This window comes from Scophthalmus maximus, chromosome 11 (genome assembly GCF_022379125.1).
Source record: "Scophthalmus maximus strain ysfricsl-2021 chromosome 11, ASM2237912v1, whole genome shotgun sequence".
Classification (NCBI taxonomy): Eukaryota; Metazoa; Chordata; class Actinopteri; order Pleuronectiformes; family Scophthalmidae; genus Scophthalmus; species Scophthalmus maximus.
In genome coordinates, this window is record NC_061525.1 from 10,193,063 (window position 1) to 10,215,474 (window position 22,412).

The following is a 22,412-nucleotide window of genomic DNA, read 5'->3' on the forward strand; positions in this document are numbered from 1 at the left end:
GCTCCCCAACTTACTATGACTCACAGACCCGCCCCCTTTGTTTTTATTCTGCATCAAAAAACAACAACAAACGCACCGCCGAGAGACTATAACACTTTTATTAATAGATAAACAATAAGCCACAGAGCTGATAGAAATGTGAACACATCTGCTTCAGCGATATCTTCCTTTTAATTGAAATGTTTAGGGGCTGTTTTCTCTTCTGAACAGAAATGTGTGAGAAATAAACAGTGTTTAGCAGCGCACTTAAACAGGTAATTTAACAGAAAACAACCGCGATTACAAAAATATCAAAATACTTTGCATAAAAAGTGCTTCAGTGTTAAAATTACAAAAAACATACGCTCAGCGATTGCTGCGACACATTTCTTTTTGCAACAATAACGTCAAACCAAGTGCGACGTTATATTACACATTGAAACGTTCTGCCGCTGTTGTCGATGTATTGCACTGAGGTGAGGAGCAGTTAAACAGTGAGCTGACAGACGCAGAAACTCATTCACAAGTAAAATATAAAACAAGCATCTTCTATGGGAAAAGGCCTTCCTGTCAGTGACAGTCATACAGCCATGAACAACTGCTATACGCTTTGTTTAATAAAACATTTCGATATATTTTTTATTATGATATTATCTATTTATTCTTTTTTTTTTTTTTTTTTACAGCCAACAGCATTTAAGGTACTTTCCATTGAGTCTTATTTATTCTGGCAGGCTGAGTTCTTGATATAAAGTGTGTTCCCGAGCCAGCAGGAAGAGTTGCTCTCAGTCTTGCATGTATAGAAGCAGGGGAACAGGAACAGTGACGTGCTCAGCTACACACTGTCAATCATCCCCGCTACATTCAATGCAATATGAGTGATCACTAAATTCAATGATCGTTTGAAATGTAGAATGAGATTTTTTTTCTTTAATGGCACACAAATATAGAAGGTAAAATAGTAGATTTGGTCAAAATGGCACCCTTGTAACACTGGTGCCGAATTCCCTTCAGGGATTTTTGGGAATATTTCAAATCAGGAGTCAAAAATAAAAATTCTTAAGTTCAGCAGGCTCATATGATATAGTAAACTATATCACATTGATATGATATGATTAAATATAATTTGAAATGCTTCACCATCTCCCTTTTCCACTGTGATTCACAAAGCCAGACTGATATTCTGACCCCTAAACACAGTCTGCTCGTTCCCTGATCCCCGTGCTGAGGGACTGCGGCGGATCGTCCAGTTGAGCTCAGGCACAGTGTGAAGTGTGTGAGTGTTTGTTGGTTCACTTGCGTCGACTGAAGATGCTCTTCTTGCTGGAGCTCTTGTCCGCAGTGCTGAGGCCAATGAGGAGCCGAGCCTTCTCGTCCTCCTCCTGCTGCTGCAGGCTGTTGTCCGACTTCCCCTCGGACGCCTTCCCGCCACGCAGGTCGGAGCCTGTAGCCGGCTTCAGACGCAGCTTCTCTTTTATCATCTGAGCAACAGGAGGCAAAGAGAACGACTTCATGAATACAACATTCTTCAATGTCGGTGCAAATGGATGTAATTACTAACCTGGTCATTCTTGGTAATGGTAAATCAAAAAACTGAAAAGATAACCCTCAAGGGTAACTTTAAACAGCAGGAATAAAATATCTTACAATAGATTTGAAATAGGATAAAAGAGCAGATTGTGGTCATGTAATCTTAAATAACATACCACAACAAGCTTTGTGCAGGTTATGTGTGTTTTAAACAAGTAGGGAGAGAGGAGTCCAAAGTACAACTAGGTGTACCTGTGCTACGAGAGCTTTCCGACTGTCCCTTTTCACAGCCATGGCAAAGTCGAGCCAGGTCCACGTGTTGTTGTGGTACTCCAGACAAGGCAGAACCAGGTTCAGGTCCTTCCAGTCCACACTACTCTTTTCACCCTGAGGAAGAAGGACAGTTTACGGTCAACACCTAACCCCATTCTGCATGTCTTTGGACTGTGGGAGGAAGCCGGAGAACCCGGAGAGAACATGCAAACTCCACACAGAAAGGCCCTGGTTGGTTTCAATCGGGATTCGAACCCAGAACCTTCTTGCTGTAAGGCAAAAGTGCTAACCACTACATTTTTTAATCAAAACATTATTATCATTCTTTTTGGCACACGAGCCATTTGAGCAATCTTAAACTTATGCTATGCTGTATTCACTGTCATTAGCAAATACAATGAAGTATGAGCAAGTGACAAATAAAACTTTTAAATCTAATAAGATAATTCCTGTGATCAGAACTGTGAATAAGCGAAGTACAAAGATAGTTTTGTTTGAATGGGCCGAGGTTTTTTAAGATAAAGAAGAAAAAAAAAGAGACTAATAATTTCATTCTTATCTATTTGTGTCTTCCTATTAAAGTTCATTAGCCATCATGATGAACAGCATTTATGTTACGTAGATCAGTAACAGTTGCTCACCTTGTAACTGACACAGAGGGGCACTTGGGGAATCTTGATGTAGATGAAGGAGTTGTTCATGGCTGCTCGCTCCTTCATTTTGTCAATGTCATCAACAGGATGCTGGTGGGAGGGAAACAAAATACTTTATCTTTAAGGAAGAATAATAACTACACTCGGTTTTACACATGTAGTTTGCTTAGAGCCAGTACTATGATTACATTGTCCGTCTCTACTGAGTAAATGCACTAATTACCTTGGCCAAGGAGGTTATGTTTTCACCCCTGTCTTTTGCTTGTTTGATTGTTAGCAGGATTAAGCAAAAACTACAGAACAGATTTCCACGAAGGATGGGACATGGGCCAAGAATGAACCCATTCCATTTTGGGTCCAGGATTTTTATGTACCTTTTTTAGATATAGTGTTTCCAAACAGAAATCTGGATCTAATGTATCTAAATGTGGTTTCATAAAGGCCTTAGAGTAAGTATGAGCTCTACCGAGAACCAATCCTGATAAACTCGATCTCTATAGGGGCAAAAATATTTGTTGGGGGCTGTAAGAATCTGTTTTGGACTAAAAAATGGCCTTCATTTGACATGCCACCTCACCTTTATTACCTTTTAATTGTACTCTAATTGTGGTTGCCCAAGAACAAATAAACCAGACTTCTAGCCATGATAACAAAATATAAATCTGGAGTTTTATTTCCTTTTTTTCTCCACATCTCAAATTTTCTTGTGAAAATTTAAAAACACAACCCTTCACATGAAGCAAACCTTCTGGTGTTACATGAGCGATGTGTTGCCCTTGTTGACCTGGTCTGTTCAGTTCTGTTTATCTGCTGTGTTAATTTTGTGACTGAAACAATAAAAATATAGTTTAATCTTTTCTTGTTATTCTGAGCACAATTTCGCCCCCAAAAAAGCATGATTACCTCTGGAGGTTTCCTGAACGACCTCCTGACCCCGGCAGTGCGGTTCAGGCCCTGGGCGACTCCTTTGCTGGGGCCCATCGCACCCATGGTGTCCTCTGACGACTGCCGAGGCTTGACAGGGATACCTGTGACACGGAGCACATCAGCATCAGCACTGTGGCCTCTGGGTGACCCCGCACACTGAACTGTATACTCCCTCAAAGTCTCTCAAACACATCTGAAGGTCAAAGCCACAGTGACAGAGCCCTTAGGGGGATGACGTAACAGAGAATTCAACACCAAACAGACACAGACACAGACACATATACACACACACACACGCACACGCGCTCACGCACACACGTCTGGCAGAGAAAACTGAAACAATTATTGATTGCTTAGTTGGTTTCGATTGCAGGCTTGTGATCACACAAAAAGATGAGAGTGCTTCTCAGGTTCCTGCTGTCATATTTCCAAAGTTGACAAAACCGTACCAGTAGTAACCAATCTGAATTTGTCCTCCTCATCAGTGACCTCCTCCTCCTCAACATTTCTTCCCGGGAAGAAAAATCCCATCATTCTTTTGAAGAACTGGTACATCAGCTGGATGGTGAGAGGCACCACATTCACCTGATGATACAAAAGTTCTGATGATTATAAAAAAAACTTTTATAAAAATACAATCTACACATTTCAGATGTCTGCATGTGAAATCCCTCACCTCAAAATGTTCCTTCACTGAGATTCCTCCCACAGGGGGGCGCACTTTACTGAAAATACGCAAAGCAAACTGGCGTCCTGACTGACAGGTGCTCTGAGGACGAAGGACCACCTGTAAAAACAAGAGTTAATTTTAAGTTCAGAAACATTATAGCAGAAGCTCCAGTTATTGGTTCTTGTAAAGTCCTAATATGTTTTGTTACAATTTTGACAAAATTAAATGAAACAGCACAAATAATGAATCATAGGAGCACATAATGGAAAAACACCATGAGGTTTTGAGCGCACTTGTAATGAGTCCTCGTTCGCACATGCATCAATGAATCCTGGAGTATACATGCAACACTGAATATGAAAGTGAGGAGCCACAGAGTGATCGATCCTCTCTGGACAAACGAGATGGAGTCAACACTGACATCACAGTCTGGTCACTGTACCAACAGTGTACATACCCTCACACGCTGCACAGGGGAAACCAGGCAGAGTCATAAATGTGAGTCAACATTGCATCTCCAGCATCATGAACACACAATCAGCATGAAGTGCATTATATTGAGAGGGGTTTATATTGTTTTGCCCAAACCATATACAGACATAAAAGGAAAAAAAAACATAAACACATTTGAAGAAAATGCAGTCCAGTACAAAGCAAAAGGAAATAAAAAAATCTATAAAAACTAAAACAAAACATACATAGTTGAATTAGAAGTGTCCAATTACAACTCACAATCCTTGTAAAGGAAGAACGTATGGCTGCGATGTTAGGTGGCATTGCATTATTGGTTGTAGAGTAGTTGTTTTCCTTTACACAGTTTTCATTGTTTTCAGTGTCATTGTGATTGGTTGTAAAGGATTATTTAAAGTTTTATGTTGGGTTAAAGCTCAAGTTTTTGTTTTGATAAATGAAAAAGAAGAAAATCGAAGTGATCAAATCTGAATAATGCGAGTTACTCACCTTGTACACTGCATTGGGCAGCAGGTTGTTCATTGTGAACCAGCCGAGCTCCAACAGATGCTCGGCTGTGTCATCGGACTTGTTCAGCTGTGGGGACAAAGTATTCACAGAGTGGTCAACATTTACCACCCAACAGTTACGAATAATAATGGATGTGTCAAGAATAAGAAATCATATTTTACTGTCTTAAGTTCAACTTAGTATTACAAGTACTAATTCTCTCACACAGTTCTAAAAAAAATGGAGAATACTGGAAAAGAGCTAGAGCCAAGGAATTGATGGTCTACAGAGGGAGACAGCAGGATCGTCTTTTAACGCCCAGATGGACCATGATCAGTCAGCTGGAGCTCCGCACTGTTGAAGCTGCTTGTTGTGCCCACCTTGCTGTACATGAATCTCTGCAGCTCCAGCTCAGCGATACCAAGCTGGCCGTCCTCTTCAGTCAAACACCAGCGGGCTTGGGCAAAGTAGATCTCGGTTCTCCTCACCACACTCACATCCTCTGGGGGCTTACGCAGCTCCAGTTTGTTCGCACGTTGCAACTGGAAGTCCTTAAAACACCTGGAGAAAAGAGACATTTAAAAAAACAACCTGTGTGCAATGTCTTCCCAATACTGGATGCATTTGAGTGCTGATGTCAGACCTGATGAGAATGTTGAGCTCTTCACTCTTCATCTGCATGTCGTTCTTCTCCTGATTGAGCTGGTTCTGAAGTCTTGTGTTGATCTCCATCAGTTCGTCACCGCTCAGTTCCTCAGCCTGTGCCTTCAAGAGGAAGAAGGAAACATCATGTTAAATGATTTAAGTGCAGATTTAGTGCTCGGGTTAGAAAAGTTCACAGACTCTAGCTGAATATTTACTATATAAATAAAGGACCAAGGGACGATTTTATAATTTTTGGGGGGCATATTTGTTTGCAACCTGTTTGTTTGTTTTAAACCTGAATAACTTGTAGAACTTATAAAAATGCCAAACTGTCCAATTATCCTAGTTGTTCTGTTAATTGAGTTATCTGAGGAAAATGCAGCACTGTCAATGTCACTTGAATAAATCACAGACCAAGCTTGATAAGCTCATGTCAACATACACTATATTTACAAAAATCTGAATTTCTTCAGATGGGAAATGAGTTTTAAAAAACATAAATTGCTCAACTACAATATAAGTCACCCTCTAAATTACCAATGTGTGGCTCACCCTGATGTTGGAGTAGATCTGCTTCTCAAGGCGTCTAATCTGAGCAAGATGTTGCCTCACTGCCTCCTGGAGATGCAGGATGCTGCTGCGCTGCTCTTCTGGGTTACTTGAAATTTCCAGCTGGAAACGCACTCGCTGTTTTTTCTCACTGTGCTCCTGGGCACAGAAAAATAGAGGATAAAAAAAAAACAAAGACAATGAGCACAGATAAAACACTGGTAAGGACAACGATCTTCTATAAACTGGGATCATTTGCCAACTGATGGTCCAGCCTACTTTGCGTCTGGGCTCCACGTGTAACAACAGGTTGTTGACAATGTCCAGGATCATGGCGTACTGAACAGGGTTGGTGGATATCTCAAGGTCATGGTGAATGAGGGTGAAGGTGTCCACAGCCCCTGGGAAAAGAAGTGAAATTATAATGCCATTCCATTACCATTTTCGGTCGTGACATTTTCTCACACTGAAAAATGTGGGCAGCTTCCCTTTTAACAAAAACAAAAAAACAAACAAAAACAGATAATCTCTCCCTTGACATAGTGCAGATCAAAATATACTGTCTCTAGGCGACCAGACGTACCAGCCTGTTTTTTCAGCAGGTCCTCTTTCTCGTGGTTATTCCTCAGCTCTGGTGGTTTGATCTGTGTGGCCAGCTCTGGGTTGATGTCATGACTGTAGCTGATGTAGTGCATCCGGCAGCTACAACGCGAGATGATTCGCTGAACCTGCTGAGTCTCATTCACTTGAGCTGGCAGGTTCCAATCTGCAGTTGTTGAAAAGAAATGATCAAAGGAAATAACGGTAGAGTAAATATAAATCACTATACAGACATACGCTGAAATAAAAAATAAATGTGGCACGACAGTTTAAGGTTTATATTGTACAGCCTTTGCAGCAGTGTGGTGTAATTGTTCTGCAGATTGCACATTTCAAAAACTATCCAGTAAGAAAAAGCAATATTGGGTTAGTGCGGGTAGTGCCATACCTGTAGTGGTGCTAACCATTCCTCCCACTGCTTGGCCACTCTCCATCAGCTCCAGCACTGAGTCTAGGTTACGCTGCCTGTGCTCCTCTATATTTTTCACCTAAACACAACATAATACAAAGAGGAGAAAATCAGAGGAGGGACAGCGCCGCACATAACGGATGAATTACAACAACGTTAGGCCCTTATTCAACCATAACTTCATCATTACTGGATCTTTATTTTAAAAGAACAAAAAACTTGATGTAGTCATTTAGATTGTAAATTAAAATTCTGTGTTTTTCCATGCTTTGGTAATGTATCTCGATCTTATTTAAGTCAGAAGGAAATGTAACTCTACAAACTGAATATAAAACGAGGATTAATTTGTACTTGTTACCAAGTGAGGGCTGTGCCTACCTCCAGCCACAGCTGCCTGTCCTCATGCTCAGAGGGGTTGGGCTCCATGGTGGCAAAGTACTGCATACCATCCAGCAGACAGGTCCAAGTGGTCTTCTGCTTCAGGGTGTCGTTGTACCAGGCAGGGTGGTGCTCACACTGCAGAAGCTGAGCCTTTGCTGCAGACACCAACACACAGCCTGCTGTCTCTGTGCCTCGCAACATCATCTGGGGAAAAACAAGGGGAGGGTTAAAACGCTGGGTCACTCTTACAATTGGCTCGCATGAAAACACCAGGTTGGGAGGAAAACCTAAATACTCAAAGAGAGAACTCTTTAAAGAACTCTTTGACTTTCCTGTAGCAGAACACGTGATTCCTCAATTACAGATTTAACATGAAATCAAATAAATTGGACTCTAACTTTTACCCCAAAGTGAAAATATCTTGTGTTGTGGAAAAACTTAACAAATCACAGAAATACATCTGCTCTGATCCATGTAGCTACCTGACAGTTGACCAACTCGATAAACCAGTTACGGTTATAGACGTCATCGGTCTGACAGGCTGCGATGCCACACAGCTGGTCGCTGACACCAGAGTCCTCTTCTGAAAACACCACAAACTTGTCCGTTTCCTCAATCAGTTTCTGGAGCATTGATGTTCCTACAGAGTAAAGTGGAAAGAGATTAGTTGACTTTAAATGACTTGGCTGTTGTCTCAGTCAAGCAACTTCCTCACCTTCATTTTGACTTTTTTCAGCTCGATTGATGGTGGGAGCAATGGGGGTTGTGGGCGTTGTGCTGTTAGAGTAGTTGGAAGTAGACCGTTTGAGTTTCTTGGTATGCAGCTGCGTGTCGATCCTCAGACCTTTCAAAGCTTCAGTGGAGAGATTTCTCTTCAGTACAGATGCCTTTTTGTAACCGTCGTACAACCCAAAGGCTATGTTCCTGTTAGTGGTCGTCCACGAAGCACGGAGGTCGACCAGGCGCAGTTTGTGAGTGTAAGAGGCATTAGTCTCATCCTTCAGGTTCACCTCCTGTCAGAAACATGCAAAAAGACATTGACTTTTAATATATATAGAGACAGCGAAGAACAGGTTTAAACCTGAGCTGTCTTTGGCCTTTTACCTCCTCAATGCGGTTGCTCTGTCGCTGGTAGCTCAGGGAGGAGAGGCTGAGCAGGTGAGTCTTCTTCACCTGAGCGTTGATCTGGTGGTCAGCAGTCTCATCCCAGGTGGAGGCCATCAGGTGAACGGTCACCTGTGAGAGCTCACTGACCATCTGAGTCACATTCCATTCAGAGATCAGCCTCCTCATCACAGTGCCAGCTGAGAAAACACAAACAGACACACACGCATTCAAATTAAAAAAAATATACAAACCTCTTCATGCTCTGCTGGGGGTCTAATCTGAGACATTGGTAAGTATTCATATCTTGCTTTTTCCTGAATCACATCATGCTTTACCTTGAGGAATAAGTCTCTGTGCCCCTCGAGTGAAGACGTGGCCTTTGTTGCACTCCACCTGGATACCTCTCTGCTGAGCAAAGGAGGCCCAGTAATGCACCTGAAAGACACACAGTATGTATAGATGTACATAAATCAAGGGAAACAAATAATCAAACCACATACTGTGCCTTGTGACTGTAAATACCGATTTCATGGTAAACACATGAAACAGATTTTCATTGGGCTACTGGAGGGAAGCATAAAAAAACGAAAAGAAAACACTTACTTGTAGTTGTGGGAAGGCAGCTGTGTAGGACATCTGTTTGTAGTGCTGACCCAGCTTCTTGCGGATCGGCCGGAGGCTGTGGAAGAGCTTGCCTCTGCAGATTGGTCGTGATACACCCGTCCAGGTAGCCCAGAAGTTCTGCATCCAGCGCAGAGTGCTGCTGTACAGCAGGATTCTGGGCTCACAGGGCTCTGCGAAGAAAATATATAACCATCTAGAGCCAGATGCATATATAATGCTTTATTTGTCAAGTGCTGAGGGCTTAGCTACTGTTCACCAAGTTGAATTTGAGGCTTTCAAGACCTGCCATTACCCTGTCTGATAGAGTTACATGTACCTGTGCCACAGTGCTGGTTAAGGTCCATGGTGATGGAGGGGTTGAGGTTCTCAGAGCGAAAAGCTCTGTAGGAGTCATGAGGTTGTCCTGAGGTTACGTCTGCAACATTATCGGTACAGCAGAGCATTACAGCGTGGTGGTCATGGGGGTTGCCATGACACAGCCATTGGAGGTCAAGTGTCATACACAGGTTGGGCAGACGCAGAAAACAGATATCATCATACCTGGAATAGAAAAAAGGCACTTGATTACAGAATGATTCCCTACAAACGTGTAGCATTAAACCAAATCTGTGACGCCTCCACCTACTTGGACGCTGTCCTGACATTAACATCCAGGTCTCCTTTGAAAACAAACTGTCCTGGGTTCCAGTCAAAGTTCAGCTTATTCCATTCCCAGTGCAAGTTTTCTGTGGTGTTATAAGGGTCCTGCAAAATGCCTCTCAAGATTATTATCAAGTGAAAAACAAAAATTGTTGGCACTTTATTAACAAGAAATATTTTGTAGTCATGAACAATTAGCAAAATCGGCATAAATCTACAAACAAACAAACAAGTGCCCAGTGTTTTACCTCTGTAGCTAGTTGATGAAGATTGGCCTGATCAATGTCCATGACCCAGCGTCCGTGTAGCAGGAGACGACTCTTGTCCCACCATGCCAGGGGAGGTGAGGGATCAACTGTGGGTTTGGTCAGGAGGTCAACTGACTGCCCGATCAAAGTCCAGGCAGGGTCCCAACAAGGCCCCCACACAATCGTGTAGAGAGAGATGTTTGCTGTGAAAAGTTTAATTGTGAGACATTAATGTTAAATGTATGAAAGAAGGAATTATATTATATACAGCTGTGCTTTTCCAAGTATGACCTGTCAAAATGTCTTCTGTGAAAAAGGCTACATTAGATTGATCATTTTTTTCTACAATTATTATTGCCTTCTTCTTTTTTTTAAACTTTTGTTAAAGTTGTAAGCAGATACTTGCACATTCAAAAGCTGTAACTTATCAGATATAGTGAAGAGAAGGGTGAAAAGTTCCAGACAACGGATATTAAAATACTAACTTCCACATATCCAGACAGGATTATGCTGGGGGCAAACCCATGGTGACAAATCTTATACCCCTAACTCACATTTGAAATCATAGTAGAACTTCAGGGGTGGCATATTCCTGTGGACTGTTACATCTCCCCATGGTGCACCGAGTGGAACAACCTCTTTGCGATGAGCTCTTGCCTGCCCGTCGTGCTCTGTCCCAATCAGTCGCCCCGACAGCTCCCAGTCCCGGATCTCAAACAGGTAGCGAGGATAGTCCCGAATCCTCACTGGCAAAAAAGCAATGGCAGTAAAGAGGTAAATCATTCAACAAAAATACTGTGATAAGCCAACACTTTGAGGGCTTTAAGTACACTCTTTCCAGTATATTCTTCCGTACCTAAAAATGCAGCCAGTTTGAATTTGAGTGCACGGCACCACTGGACCACCAGAGGGAGTCCTTCCCTGGGGAAGGGACTTGGGCCGTCAATGTCCCTCAGTTGCTCTCGCACCCTGTCAGGCCCATGTAGACACTCATCAGCCAGTGCTACCAGCTCCAAGTCGGACACGGTCCACGTCAGCAGAGACTTCCTCATCGGTGTGTTTGCATAGAGGCGGCGTGAGCGCTGGATGTAGATCTCTATGTGCTTTTTCTCCAGTGAACTATACAGCTCTTCAATCTTTCTGGCAGGCAGGAGCTCTCCATGCTGCTTGCGCAGATCTGCCACCTTCTTATCCAGAAGCTGCAGACGCTTCGCACTTTCCTTACTCTCGTCCTTCATCAGCTCATAGTTGTCTCGCAGCTTGATTTCAAAGACGTCATCCAGGAAGACGAACGAGAACTGGCTGATTTTGAACACCAGGTCAGGAGGCAGTTGTTGGACGGCAGATGCCCCGCTTGGGGAGCGATGGAGAGTCTTCAACCACTTTTGCACACTGATGGCCTGGTCGAAGGTGTTTGAGAAGTTGTACTGGTAGGGGAACTCGACAGACAGAGAAGGACACGTGAGAACCCAGACACGGTTGTGAGGAGTGATGAGGAAGGGGAAATTGTTTCTGTGCAGCTGCCTCTCAGTCAGCTCTGCGTGTGTCTCCAAGTCTAGACCTTTAAAGGAGACAATGTTGTAACCGTCAAAGTTGAAGTTCAGCGAAGGGGAGCGGATGTGCATGGAGCCAGCGTGCTTGGAGACCGAGAGGCCCTCGGTATGCAGGAGAATGTAGTTCTGCTCGCTAACGTGGGCAGTTAAACGAGTACAGCCCAGCTCAACGCGCAGACACAGTCCTCTACTTTGACCTGACGCAGCTTCGCTTTGTGTAGATTTGACTGGACCGTCCACTCTTTCCTCTCCACAGAGCATACGACTACAGGCCTCAGCTTCAGTCACGTGCTGATATATGACCATGTGGTCAGGTGGCGTCCACTCAAGAGTCACCTCTTCTTCACTTTCAATCTGATTGAGACATGACAAACAAAAAGTATGAATATTGACACAGCAACTATTTCAGTCCAGAAAAGTCAACGTCATGAAGATCTGATTACCTGTAAGGTGTGGGTGGTGAGGTGGTAACAAAAGGTAACCGCAGTGAGTTTGAGCACAGGGTTCAGGGTTTGAGAGGCAGGGCAACATGTTTCCATGTTCTCTGCAACTGTTTTGACCACAGACAAGCTCACACCCTGTATAGACACAGTGGAGCTCTCTGCAGAGCTCAAGACTCTTACAGTGTCCATCCGCAAAGACACAGCTCCTAAAGAAAGAACACAAGAGGGGGATCAATTTAGGTGATGATCGACTGCTAGAGCAGAGAATTTTGCAGAGAAGATAATGAAAACTCATTTATTAGTCATTGTTTTTGCTGTATGACAATATAGAATCTATCGCAGTTTCCCCAAAGCCCAAGACAATTAGTTTACTGTCACATAAGGCAAAGTATATATGTATGTATGTATGTATGTATATATATACTTTTTTAGATCTAATATTTGGGATTTTTGCTTGAAAAACAACTTTAATGATTTACCAAAAGAGCTGCTGATAAACTAATGACTAATTGTTTGAGATCTACAAAGGTCACATTTATTTGGGCCCTGTTGTCCCGTGAGAAAAGTTATATTAAAACAGAGTTATTAGGACCTGTGTTTTCAGTCAAACTGGTACACTACACCTACTGTATGTAAAGAAACTTCTTACCTGCCAGATTAGAGAGTGTGAACACATTTACATCCTCCAGATGGCATTCCAGTTTAAAAAGCAAGTGTAGCTGTGAGGAGGGGATGTGTTGGACAGCTTCGTCAGTAGAGGGAGTCACTGCGGCCACATCTGGCAGCTGTGGCCTCTGATCACCAGGGAAACAAATGAGGGCGAGCAGGCGAGACAGACACAGTGCACAGGTCTCTGAGAGCTCCACTTGAAGCCCTTTCAGACTGGACTCCACGCTCAGACTCGGAGGCTGGTTACCTGACTCCATGTGGGGTCGGTTGAAACTCCCCTAGAAGGAGGAGAGATTAAAAGTACATGAACATGTACCAACAAGCTCATCAACATAAAAACTAGATTAAACTTGAAACAGCTTTTCCTAATCTTTCATCTAATCTGGGAAATTCACAAAATGTATGCAAAGTAAAGAATGACAAGAAGATAAGAAGTAATGGTGTAGCTGTGTAGATATATATATTGATGTACATAAGGACACCTTTGGTTGTGCATTTACAAAAAAATGTGACAATGAATCTAGAGCATCATTATGTCGAGAACAAAACAAGTTTCTAAATGCTTCTGAATAATTTGAGTTTCCCACCTGAAGACTGAGTGAGTCTAAAATGAGGGCTTCTCCCCACACGTGTTTACCAGGAGGGTGGGGTGCTTGTTGGATATGAGACCCTTGACCCACTCTCCACCAGAAGTTGTCCAGGGACAGGGACGCACGCTGGTGGACATTCTGGGACTCCAAACTCTCTTTGACAACTTTAATGTCAAGAAGATGCTGCAGTTCTGCGGACACGGAAGGATACAGCCACATCACAAGGCTACTCTGAGGAATTATAATCAAATGTGTTGCAGTAGAATGATTGAAGTCACTCTGAATAAAAAGCTGTGAAAAGGCAACAGTGGTAAACAGAGTAAGTTAATGTGTAACATTGAAAGGGCACTCTAAGGAAAAGAGATAATCTAATCTAGTGTATTTGAAAAAGGTTGGCCTAAAAATTGCCTTCTGAAAAAAATAAAAAAATAGAATATGACTTGCAAATGATGTTGAGTAATAACATGAAGTGCTATTGCTTACAACACGGTTGTCATTTTGCAGTGAAGCAATAACATCATGTGTCAGTCATCTGCCTCTCGCTGAGTGTATTCGCATGTGTGAGAGAGACCTACAGTACCTGCACTGGCAGACAGGAAGCCGAGAGCAAAAGGCGTCGTGTCTCCCAACTGAACAGACACGTTGACATTGGACACAGAGGAAGTGATCATCACTGGGGCATCCAGGTGAGGGAGGCGCCTGAGGAAAAGGAGGGTGGGCAAATAATCTAATAGACTACACAACAGAATAAGGTGATGGAAAAACAATACAGAATGAGTGATGCCCACACAAAACACATGGATAAGAAAGAGAAGATAGCAAATGGTATTAAAAGGTTATTTTCATTACAGCATTAAGCAAAGTCCAAAAGACGTCACAGAAAATGTGTGGTTGTAATAATTAAGTATTACCTGCAATTAAAGGAGTTCAAACCTTTAAGTTGTGTTTTAGCAACTTGCCTTTTTTTATGTGCTGCTTTCCTGTGGATTAGCTGTTCCCATGGAAATAGATTAAGCCAATGGGAGAACTCCTGGTGACGGTAGTGGATGATGCAAGTGTTGACTGTGAATGACCCTGAGATGTCCATCGATGTAACCTAAATTCACAAAAACACAAGACGCATTAGTCAAAACTATGAGTCATACATTTATGAAGCTTTGACCTAATGAAGTGATTGTCAACCATCCTCCTCACATGCAGAGCTGTCTTCAGAGTGTTCACACAAAGGATTCTTTGCCTACTCTGAGAGAGGAGAAGTCCATCTGCCAATGAAAAAAAGAAAGAAGACAAGAACATGTTATTCATAGCTTTTTTCCTTTATCCAACTCTCTGCATTGCGTCTGGCACCCATCTGTCCACTAACCCTCGAGAAGGAGCTCCAGGCTACTCTGGGGAAAGCTCAGCTCCGGAGTGAAGCTTTTAAGAGGAAGCTGCTCATCATCACGTCCATAGGAGACCTTCAAAGACTTCAGCGTCCAGTTCAGGTGCCTGTGCAGATGAGGAAATAGTCACATCCAATGTTTAATTCGATGGGGAATCATACTGTAAAAAATAATAGCTGCAAGCAGCAGATGGTAAAACACTGACTCACCTTTTCTGGCTGTGCATTGACAGGGTTACATTTGTATTTTCACATTCCACATTGACAGTGTGTGGAATCAACTGATGAAACCGTTCCACAGCCTCAGTCTGGATGGACTCAGTATTTTCACTCTCTGAGAGAAAACAGTAATACAATACCATCAATCATATTATTATGCATTATGTGTGTAATAGTATTAAAAATGTTGAGGTTTACTTGACAGGAATGCCAGCTAAAAAATTCTGTTTAATAACTGAAAATACGATGTAACACAACAATCAAAATGAGCAACTAGGATTTACTCTGTGTTAAATCTATTGCACTTAAAAAAACCATCTGTCCGAAACAACAGAAATGAGGCAGGTTTTAATTGACTCAACTTCCCCTATAAACAAACGTTTCCTGGGAACTGTGGTCAAAAGTTTCTAGAAAATGTGATATAAGCTTGGGTTTCTTATGATCCAAAAATAACTTCTGTATGGAAATACCAGTGAGCTGTGTCATCGCCTCTTTTTCCCTAGAGACTGTAAACGTGTATTTATATGGCCAGAACTGCTAATCTTAACCATGTCTATGGAAGTGGTGTTTTACATTTAAAGACATTTATGTATCAGCTTGCCCACAGCACGCTCTTACACAGCAGGGCCGGTGTTTGAGGGGCAGTAAGCGATTCTAAAGCAATACACATTTCGTAAAAATCTGCCAATATTTCTTCACGGCCCGTTAGCTGTCGGTTCTGTGGGTGCGCCACAAAAAAATATGGGTTTTTCGCTCAGCCCTGGCGCTGTAAATCGAAAACAAAAAAATTACCGCTCCACACAACACTGTGTGTGGAGTTTGTAAACATCTCTCCCCGACACGTTACGAGACGGGCTAGCGAACGGTGCTACAACTCAGACGTTGGGCCTTGTGGTTAGCGCGTCTTCCGTACCCGAGGCTGCCAGATCAGTAAAATCACAACAACAACAAATAGAGAAACTAACTTTCTCCAAAATTGCTTACTGCCCCTTTAAGCTGAGCTCTGCCTGTCTACTGACAACTGTGCGCTTGTCAAGTGAGCGCGCACAGTGAAAGCGGTATCTACTGAGATCATGCCGAATCCTGATGCCTACCTTTTATTGCCGTCATGGTTATCGTTCTGGCCACTTAATGTGAGTGCATTGAACATATCATATTAGATAGGACTGTAATTAACCTGATGGTTCCTGGGAAAATCCAGATATACCAGCCCAGGAAAAAAATAGATTAGATGTCATATAAATTCTGGCGCCTAGTACATGCATGATATCCTCAAGTGCAAATATTTCTGCTTAGTGTCTATATGAAAATTTCACAAGGGACTGTAAACATAATATCCAGTGTGGTGGTTAAATAATAACATTGCAGACAATGGAGGAAATTATTCAAAAATGTCTCAGGGGAAAAAAAAGGAATCCAAAGAAATTAAAACAAATGTGTGATTCTGGGTTGGAAAAGATAAAATATTAGACATTTTAATCAGAGGCCAAGCAGTGAGATCAACATCCCAAGACTGACTGATTATTGCCAGCTCTAGTCTGTTAAATACTTCAAATAGTTTTTTTGACATATGAGATATTATACCACGACCTTGCTCACCAGATGCATCGTGGACACTCCTTGAGGGAGATGGGGGAGGCAGGAGTTGGCTGAGGAACAGTCCCTCATGCAGCTCTGCGATCAGTGTCCTCACTCTCAGGGACAGACAACCTGGCTTCATGTCCGGAAGGCTCACATCTCCGGACAGCAGCAGGCTCAGGGCCACCTCAGCCAAACATATGTCCTTTAATGGAGAGCACATTGATCACTCGGGTTCAAACAGAACTTCCTATTTCAGAGGCAATAACAGGACTCACCAACTGACTGCTTTTAAGCACTTTGCTGCTTAGCTGGCCGACCGAGAAGTCCCACGCTAACCTAACAAAAAAATTAAAAAGTTAAAGATATTGTGTAACTTGTTCCCCGCTCTGAAACATCTTTCAAAATGAAATGAGTGAGGTAGACAGAAGAAAGACGTAGTCACCGTTTACTCTGGTGGTCAAGTAACAAGGTGATTCCTGTTATAGTCATGTGCCATAGAGACTCTGACAGTGCGATGTTCAGTACCATCACATTGATCGAGCTGACGTGGAACGACAGCAGCTGAGAACACAAAACAGTAAATGAGATGCCTACAAGTCAGTTTGGGAAAAGAATGACCGACAGTGAAGCCCCATACTTGTGACAAAAAGCGCAGAGTCGTGGGGCTGACTGAAATCTTCCCTGATTTTTTTCCATGGCTCTTCTTCACCAGAGGGCTCAGTGGTGCTTGCAAGTCAAACCTAACTCTGGTTTCCCCGACACACAACGCCAGGTATCTCCTGAGAAAGACAAACACAGAATGGATTAATAACAGAATTAAAAATCATCATATAAGTAATGATTAAGAGTCTGCCGCTTATTTTTTGCACCAGGGTTTGGTGTAAAAGAACAATACAACTTACGGCAAATCCTGGTTTAGAAGTTTACTAGAAATCCATATTCTGTCAATTTCCTGCCATGGAGAGAGAGAGGATGTTACAGCCCACACATCCGGTGACAAGCACCTTGGTACAGTGCACACACACACATGCACACACACACACACACAGACACACACACAGACACACGCACACACAAAGACACACACACACACACACAGACACACACACACACACACACACACACAGACAGACAGACACACACACACATGCACACACACATGCACACACACACACACACACAGACACACACACACAGACACACGCACACACAAAGACACACACACACGCACACACACACAGACAGACAGACACAGACACACACAGACAGACACACGCACACACAGACAGACACACGCACGCACGCACGCGCACACACACACACAGACAGACAGACAGACACACGCACACACAGACAGACAGACAGACAGACACACACGCACGCACGCACGCACACACACACACGCACGCACGCACACACACACGCGCACACACACACACACACACACAGGCTGCCTGCATGAGCTGGGGACTTGAGTGTCATGTGAACTGTGTCTCACCAGAGTGTGCTGGGGCTGAAACTGGATACTGACTCCTTGGACAGAAAACAGCCCGACTGATCGGATCTTTAGATCCGCGTTCAGTGCCGCCTGGAAGAATCTCACGGCCAGGGTGCACATGAGCCACCTGCCAACACCGACACACACGGGTCAGTCTCAGGTCGGTTCCAACCGTCCGGGTAAACGCCGACACCCCCGGACACCCTGCCAGGTTCGACTGGACCGGAGTTATTGGCAACTATTGGAGCCAGGCAAGCCACGAGTTCTTACCTGAAGACGACACATGACAACACGAGCCCGAGCAGCAGCACCAGGAGGACGGACGTCAGCAGGAGAGACATCGTGTCCCGGACGCGGGTCTGTCCGCTGCTCTACCAGCTGCGGGCGGAGGAGGAAGAGATGAGACTAACACCGCTCACACGTCGGTACTTCTCCGACAGAGCGCCACAACAAGGCCACGGTCGGAAGTGACAGAGGAAACACTTGCGGTGCAAATCCTCGACCGTCAGTTGTGCGCGTCGTGAGCTAACGCTAGCAGCTAGCAGCTAGCGCCGCGGTGCTAACGTTGCTACGAGACGACAGTGTCGTTACGAACCGAGCATTCGACAGCGTGTGGCTCGAGGTTCGTCCCTCCGCGGCCGGAACACTTCCACCCGGACGTTCACTGCGGTGACCCGCCCCGCGGCGGCTGTCAGCGCACACGAAGCGGTTCAATGACATTTTGCCGCCGCGTCACACAGCGAGAGAGAAGGGGAAAAAAATCAGTGCTAGCATTGTAGCATGCTAGCGCTACAGCTAACTTCGCGTTGTTGTTGTTGTTGTTGTTGTTTTTGACAACTCGCTGCTGTCGATCGGTTCAGCTTCCAGTTACTCGGTAAACTCACCCGGACATGTTCAGAGCGCCGGGGTGTCAGTGCTCAGCATCACTCCGCTGGCAGCAGCGTCAGATCTGTGCTCTCTGCCCCGACGAGTGAACAGCGGCTCCGCTGTGGTCCGTCACTCCGCGACTGAGGGAGACGAAGACGCTGGACCGTCGCCAGAAGAACTGATTACAGGGACATTAATGTGTAACTTTGCATCCAAACACAAAGGGTTATTCAATCAGCAGTTCACTCACAGTGCACACACACACACACACATACACATACATACACACACACACATCCAGACAATTCATAGAGGAAAATACACAAAAACCTGTGAAAAGTTAGAGACGAGTTTTATTTCCAGCCAATGAGTGACATTATGTAATTTTACAAAGTGAAACTTGACATTGACATAACGGTTGCAGCTTCACTCAGGCTTCATAGCATAGAATACAAAAGATTGAGGATTTACAGAAAAACTGCCCCAGACCCCGAAAAGCCTCATGCTACTGCAGGCATATAGAATTTGCACAATTCAAGTACAACACCAACAATTAGGCTCATGTTGTGGCCCTGTTTCCAAAATCTACAATTAAATTAAATTAATTTTATTTGGGAAGTTTAAAGGGAAGTTTGGGGCCCCCTACTGAAGCTGCTGCCCCCGCGACCCGACCACAGATAAGCAGTTGAAGATGAGATGAGATGAGATAATTTTATTTGTATTGTGGATTTTTCAGAACATTTTGTCAAATTATTTTTAATCAGATTACCACAGGCTTACTGGTACCAGGTTGTAGTATTCCAACAATTTGGAGAACTAAGTGCTGCATTGGTGCAGGAGGCATCAAAGATTGGTTGATACCTTTCATAATAATAAAAAAAAAGTTGCATTAATAACGGTTTCAGGCCACCTCTCTAAGTTACTGATAGGAACAACATTTATTGGAAAGATACCCATCAAATTGAACAAGTGCTGTCAGTGCAACAGCACCTCATTGGAATGCTACAAAGGGGAAAACACATTGCCCACTGCGGGCTTAAGCATTCTTCAGTTGGCATCATAAGAAGATTCACACTACATGTGCAACGTGCAGCATCTCAACATCATCTGAACTGGGGAGAAATTGGCAGTTCCCAATCTCCTTCATCTCACGCAGCAGCTTTCTGTCTGTTGTGCTTGGCGAACCACTCGTCACTTTTATCTTCAGCCATGGCCTGGAAACAAGTTTGAATGCATAAAGAACACAGGCACTGTCAATATCTAACCACGCGTTACATACAAAAATGTTGATGGAAAAACATTAGAGCAACGCAAACCTTGTCAAGCAAGTCATTTCCTTTGGGGTCCACCTTGGACAGCTGCCTAAACGCCTCGTCTCCCACAAAGCAAATCTCATGGGCGTCCTGAAACAAACAGTGTGCAGTCAGCAATTTAACTGAGACTCCCTTCACATGATGACTTAGGTAATCACACTCACCGGGTCAGACAAGATCACAACTTCTACTGTGGCTTTTCCAGGAGTGTCCAGGCTGACTAACGGAGTGAGAATTTTCTGATTTTCTTTTTTCATCAAGGCTTCGATGTCAGGCAGCTGAGGAATGCATTTTACTTATGATAAAAATGATAATATAATGGAGAGTGAATAATGATGACGTGTTACCAATATTAACAAACACAATGATCTATTATCAAGTAATGTTTTACTTGCTCCCGTGGGCATGAAAATGCAATCCTCCCAAACGCCGTTCCATGATCTACTATCCCGCTGATATCATGAAGCTCCAGTTTGCACTGCACAAAATAAATACATATATGAAATGAACACATGCAAACTTAATACATCATCAAGTCCTAAACACTAAATATGAAATACCCATTACAAACCATAACAGAGGAAGTTCTGTATCTAATATTCTTTGTTACCTATTTTAGCACAAAACAGAGCAGGCACTGATAATATTTTGTTGATAACTGACTCACTTGTGTGTCTGCGAATCCCATCAGCACCGTTTTCTTTTCCTCGTTCTTTTCCATCACCTTCATTCCCAAGAGTGTAGTCCAGTAGTGCGTTGATCTCTGGAGGTCGGACACTCCGAGACAAACCTTCAGCACAGGGTCTGGGGAACAAGTGATCAAAACTTAATGCAGGTTATTTTCATAGTAATAACCATTTGTTTATCTTCTCAGTACAGACAAGAGGCCCGTGACACTCACCCTTAGGAGGCTGCTCTTTGTCCACCAGGTAGAAGTGATACCCTCCTGGAGCCTGGGTCAGGTACAGCGCCTCTCCTACCTCGGAGAGGGGCCATCCCAGACGTTTAGCGTTGCTGACAGCCTGGCTTGACTGCACGGTGAGGCCCTAAAGCCAACAGATGGGTGACAACATCTTTCTGTCAAGGCTCCTGTGACATGAATCGTTGATCTCTGTGCAGTGTCTTAGTGAACTGTCACCCACCAAGAAGTCATTGCCGAGATGATATTCTCCGACCCCATAATTATATGTCAGCTCAGCAACAAAGTGGTCCTCCTCTGGACCAAAGCCAACCATTGTCTTGCTCCATTTCCCATCGTAGGGCCTGTGTGGTGACAGGATGAGTCCGGGGTCAGTGTTAGGACATTAACAGCTCTGTGTAACTCTGGGTTATACAACTTTGTAAGAGCAAAGGTCAGTTAGTTTGCGGTGTCTCATATTCACCCATTGCAAGTCGCTTTGCATCCTTCTTCAAACTCTTCATGGCGCAAAACCTGAAATGGACATGAAGAGCATGAGAGCACGTTCATTACATCGATTCGGTCGTACAACAGGAGAGGAGTGAGCAGCTGCTGTTTTGCAACACCAATGGAAGTTAATCAATGGCTCCATTCACCTCTGGCCGTTAAAAGAAAATCAGAGAAAGTACCTTCATGCCCAGCACGTCTCGATAGAACGTGGCTGTTTTGGTCCTGTCGCCAACTTTAAAAACAAAATGCAGCGCTCGTCTCAAAGACATTTCTCTTCTCAGATATTTTTGACGCGCTGCAGATTGATCGTGTGCAGAGCGCGATTAAGCTTCCTTGATGATCGATTTGTCTGTCGTCGATTGGTTGAAGGTAAATACCAATGGACAAAGAGCAGCAGTTTAAATCTGTAGATATAACTCCTAGGTATTATATCATATATTATGAATTAAAGTGTTACTGTGTTGGGTTGTAAGGGACAAGTGTAACCACTGTATGTAAAATAGTTAAAAACTAATACTATTTAAGTAATATCCAAGTTCGAAACCCCTTTCCATTCTGGATAATGGTATCATCCAAGGTATCGTTTCGTATTCTCTCGCGAGGTTACAAGGGATCAACTTTAACACTTAAGAGTAAAGCGAATAAAAGAAGAAGAGAAGTGTTGCACGGGGATGGAGTTAACTCCATTTTACTTAA

General features: G+C 43.5%; 2 protein-coding genes across 4 annotated transcripts; both read right to left on the reverse strand.

The window, feature by feature from the left end:
• Positions 1 to 79: 79 nt before the first annotated feature.
• On the reverse strand, positions 80 to 19,190 carry LOC118299724 (protein KIAA0100). Of its 3 annotated transcripts, none has more exons than XM_035623679.2 (40): positions 19,013 to 19,190; positions 18,399 to 18,506; positions 18,129 to 18,255; positions 17,533 to 17,582; positions 17,268 to 17,409; positions 17,073 to 17,191; positions 16,906 to 16,966; positions 16,649 to 16,832; positions 15,041 to 15,164; positions 14,813 to 14,937; positions 14,644 to 14,711; positions 14,409 to 14,545; positions 14,030 to 14,184; positions 13,447 to 13,640; positions 12,840 to 13,137; positions 12,191 to 12,396; positions 11,051 to 12,101; positions 10,749 to 10,940; positions 10,195 to 10,397; positions 9,933 to 10,051; positions 9,624 to 9,847; positions 9,287 to 9,477; positions 9,019 to 9,118; positions 8,681 to 8,880; positions 8,292 to 8,589; positions 8,059 to 8,216; positions 7,574 to 7,780; positions 7,175 to 7,274; positions 6,770 to 6,952; positions 6,466 to 6,587; positions 6,190 to 6,345; positions 5,636 to 5,757; positions 5,373 to 5,553; positions 4,993 to 5,079; positions 4,039 to 4,149; positions 3,812 to 3,947; positions 3,339 to 3,463; positions 2,424 to 2,525; positions 1,762 to 1,896; positions 80 to 1,460 (listed from the first exon to the last, which is right to left on the reverse strand). In XM_035623679.2, exons 2-40 carry the CDS (start codon positions 18,467 to 18,469, stop codon positions 1,272 to 1,274), a joined length of 6,753 nt encoding a protein of 2,250 aa, XP_035479572.2. In that variant the 5' UTR covers positions 18,470 to 18,506; positions 19,013 to 19,190; the 3' UTR covers positions 80 to 1,271. The 3 variants fall into 3 exon arrangements, with proteins under 3 accessions (XP_035479572.2, XP_035479573.2, XP_035479571.2); XM_035623680.2 differs by having other exon boundaries at positions 14,030 to 14,148; positions 16,637 to 16,832; XM_035623678.2 differs by having other exon boundaries at positions 16,637 to 16,832.
• A 140-nt stretch (positions 19,191 to 19,330) lies between these two features.
• On the reverse strand, positions 19,331 to 22,057 carry glod4 (glyoxalase domain containing 4). Its single transcript, XM_035623689.2, has 9 exons — positions 21,896 to 22,057; positions 21,691 to 21,740; positions 21,451 to 21,571; positions 21,210 to 21,354; positions 20,976 to 21,112; positions 20,700 to 20,786; positions 20,473 to 20,586; positions 20,312 to 20,398; positions 19,331 to 20,209 (listed from the first exon to the last, which is right to left on the reverse strand). Exons 1-9 carry the CDS (start codon positions 21,983 to 21,985, stop codon positions 20,144 to 20,146), a joined length of 897 nt encoding a protein of 298 aa, XP_035479582.2. The 5' UTR covers positions 21,986 to 22,057; the 3' UTR covers positions 19,331 to 20,143.
• Positions 22,058 to 22,412: the final 355 nt, after the last annotated feature.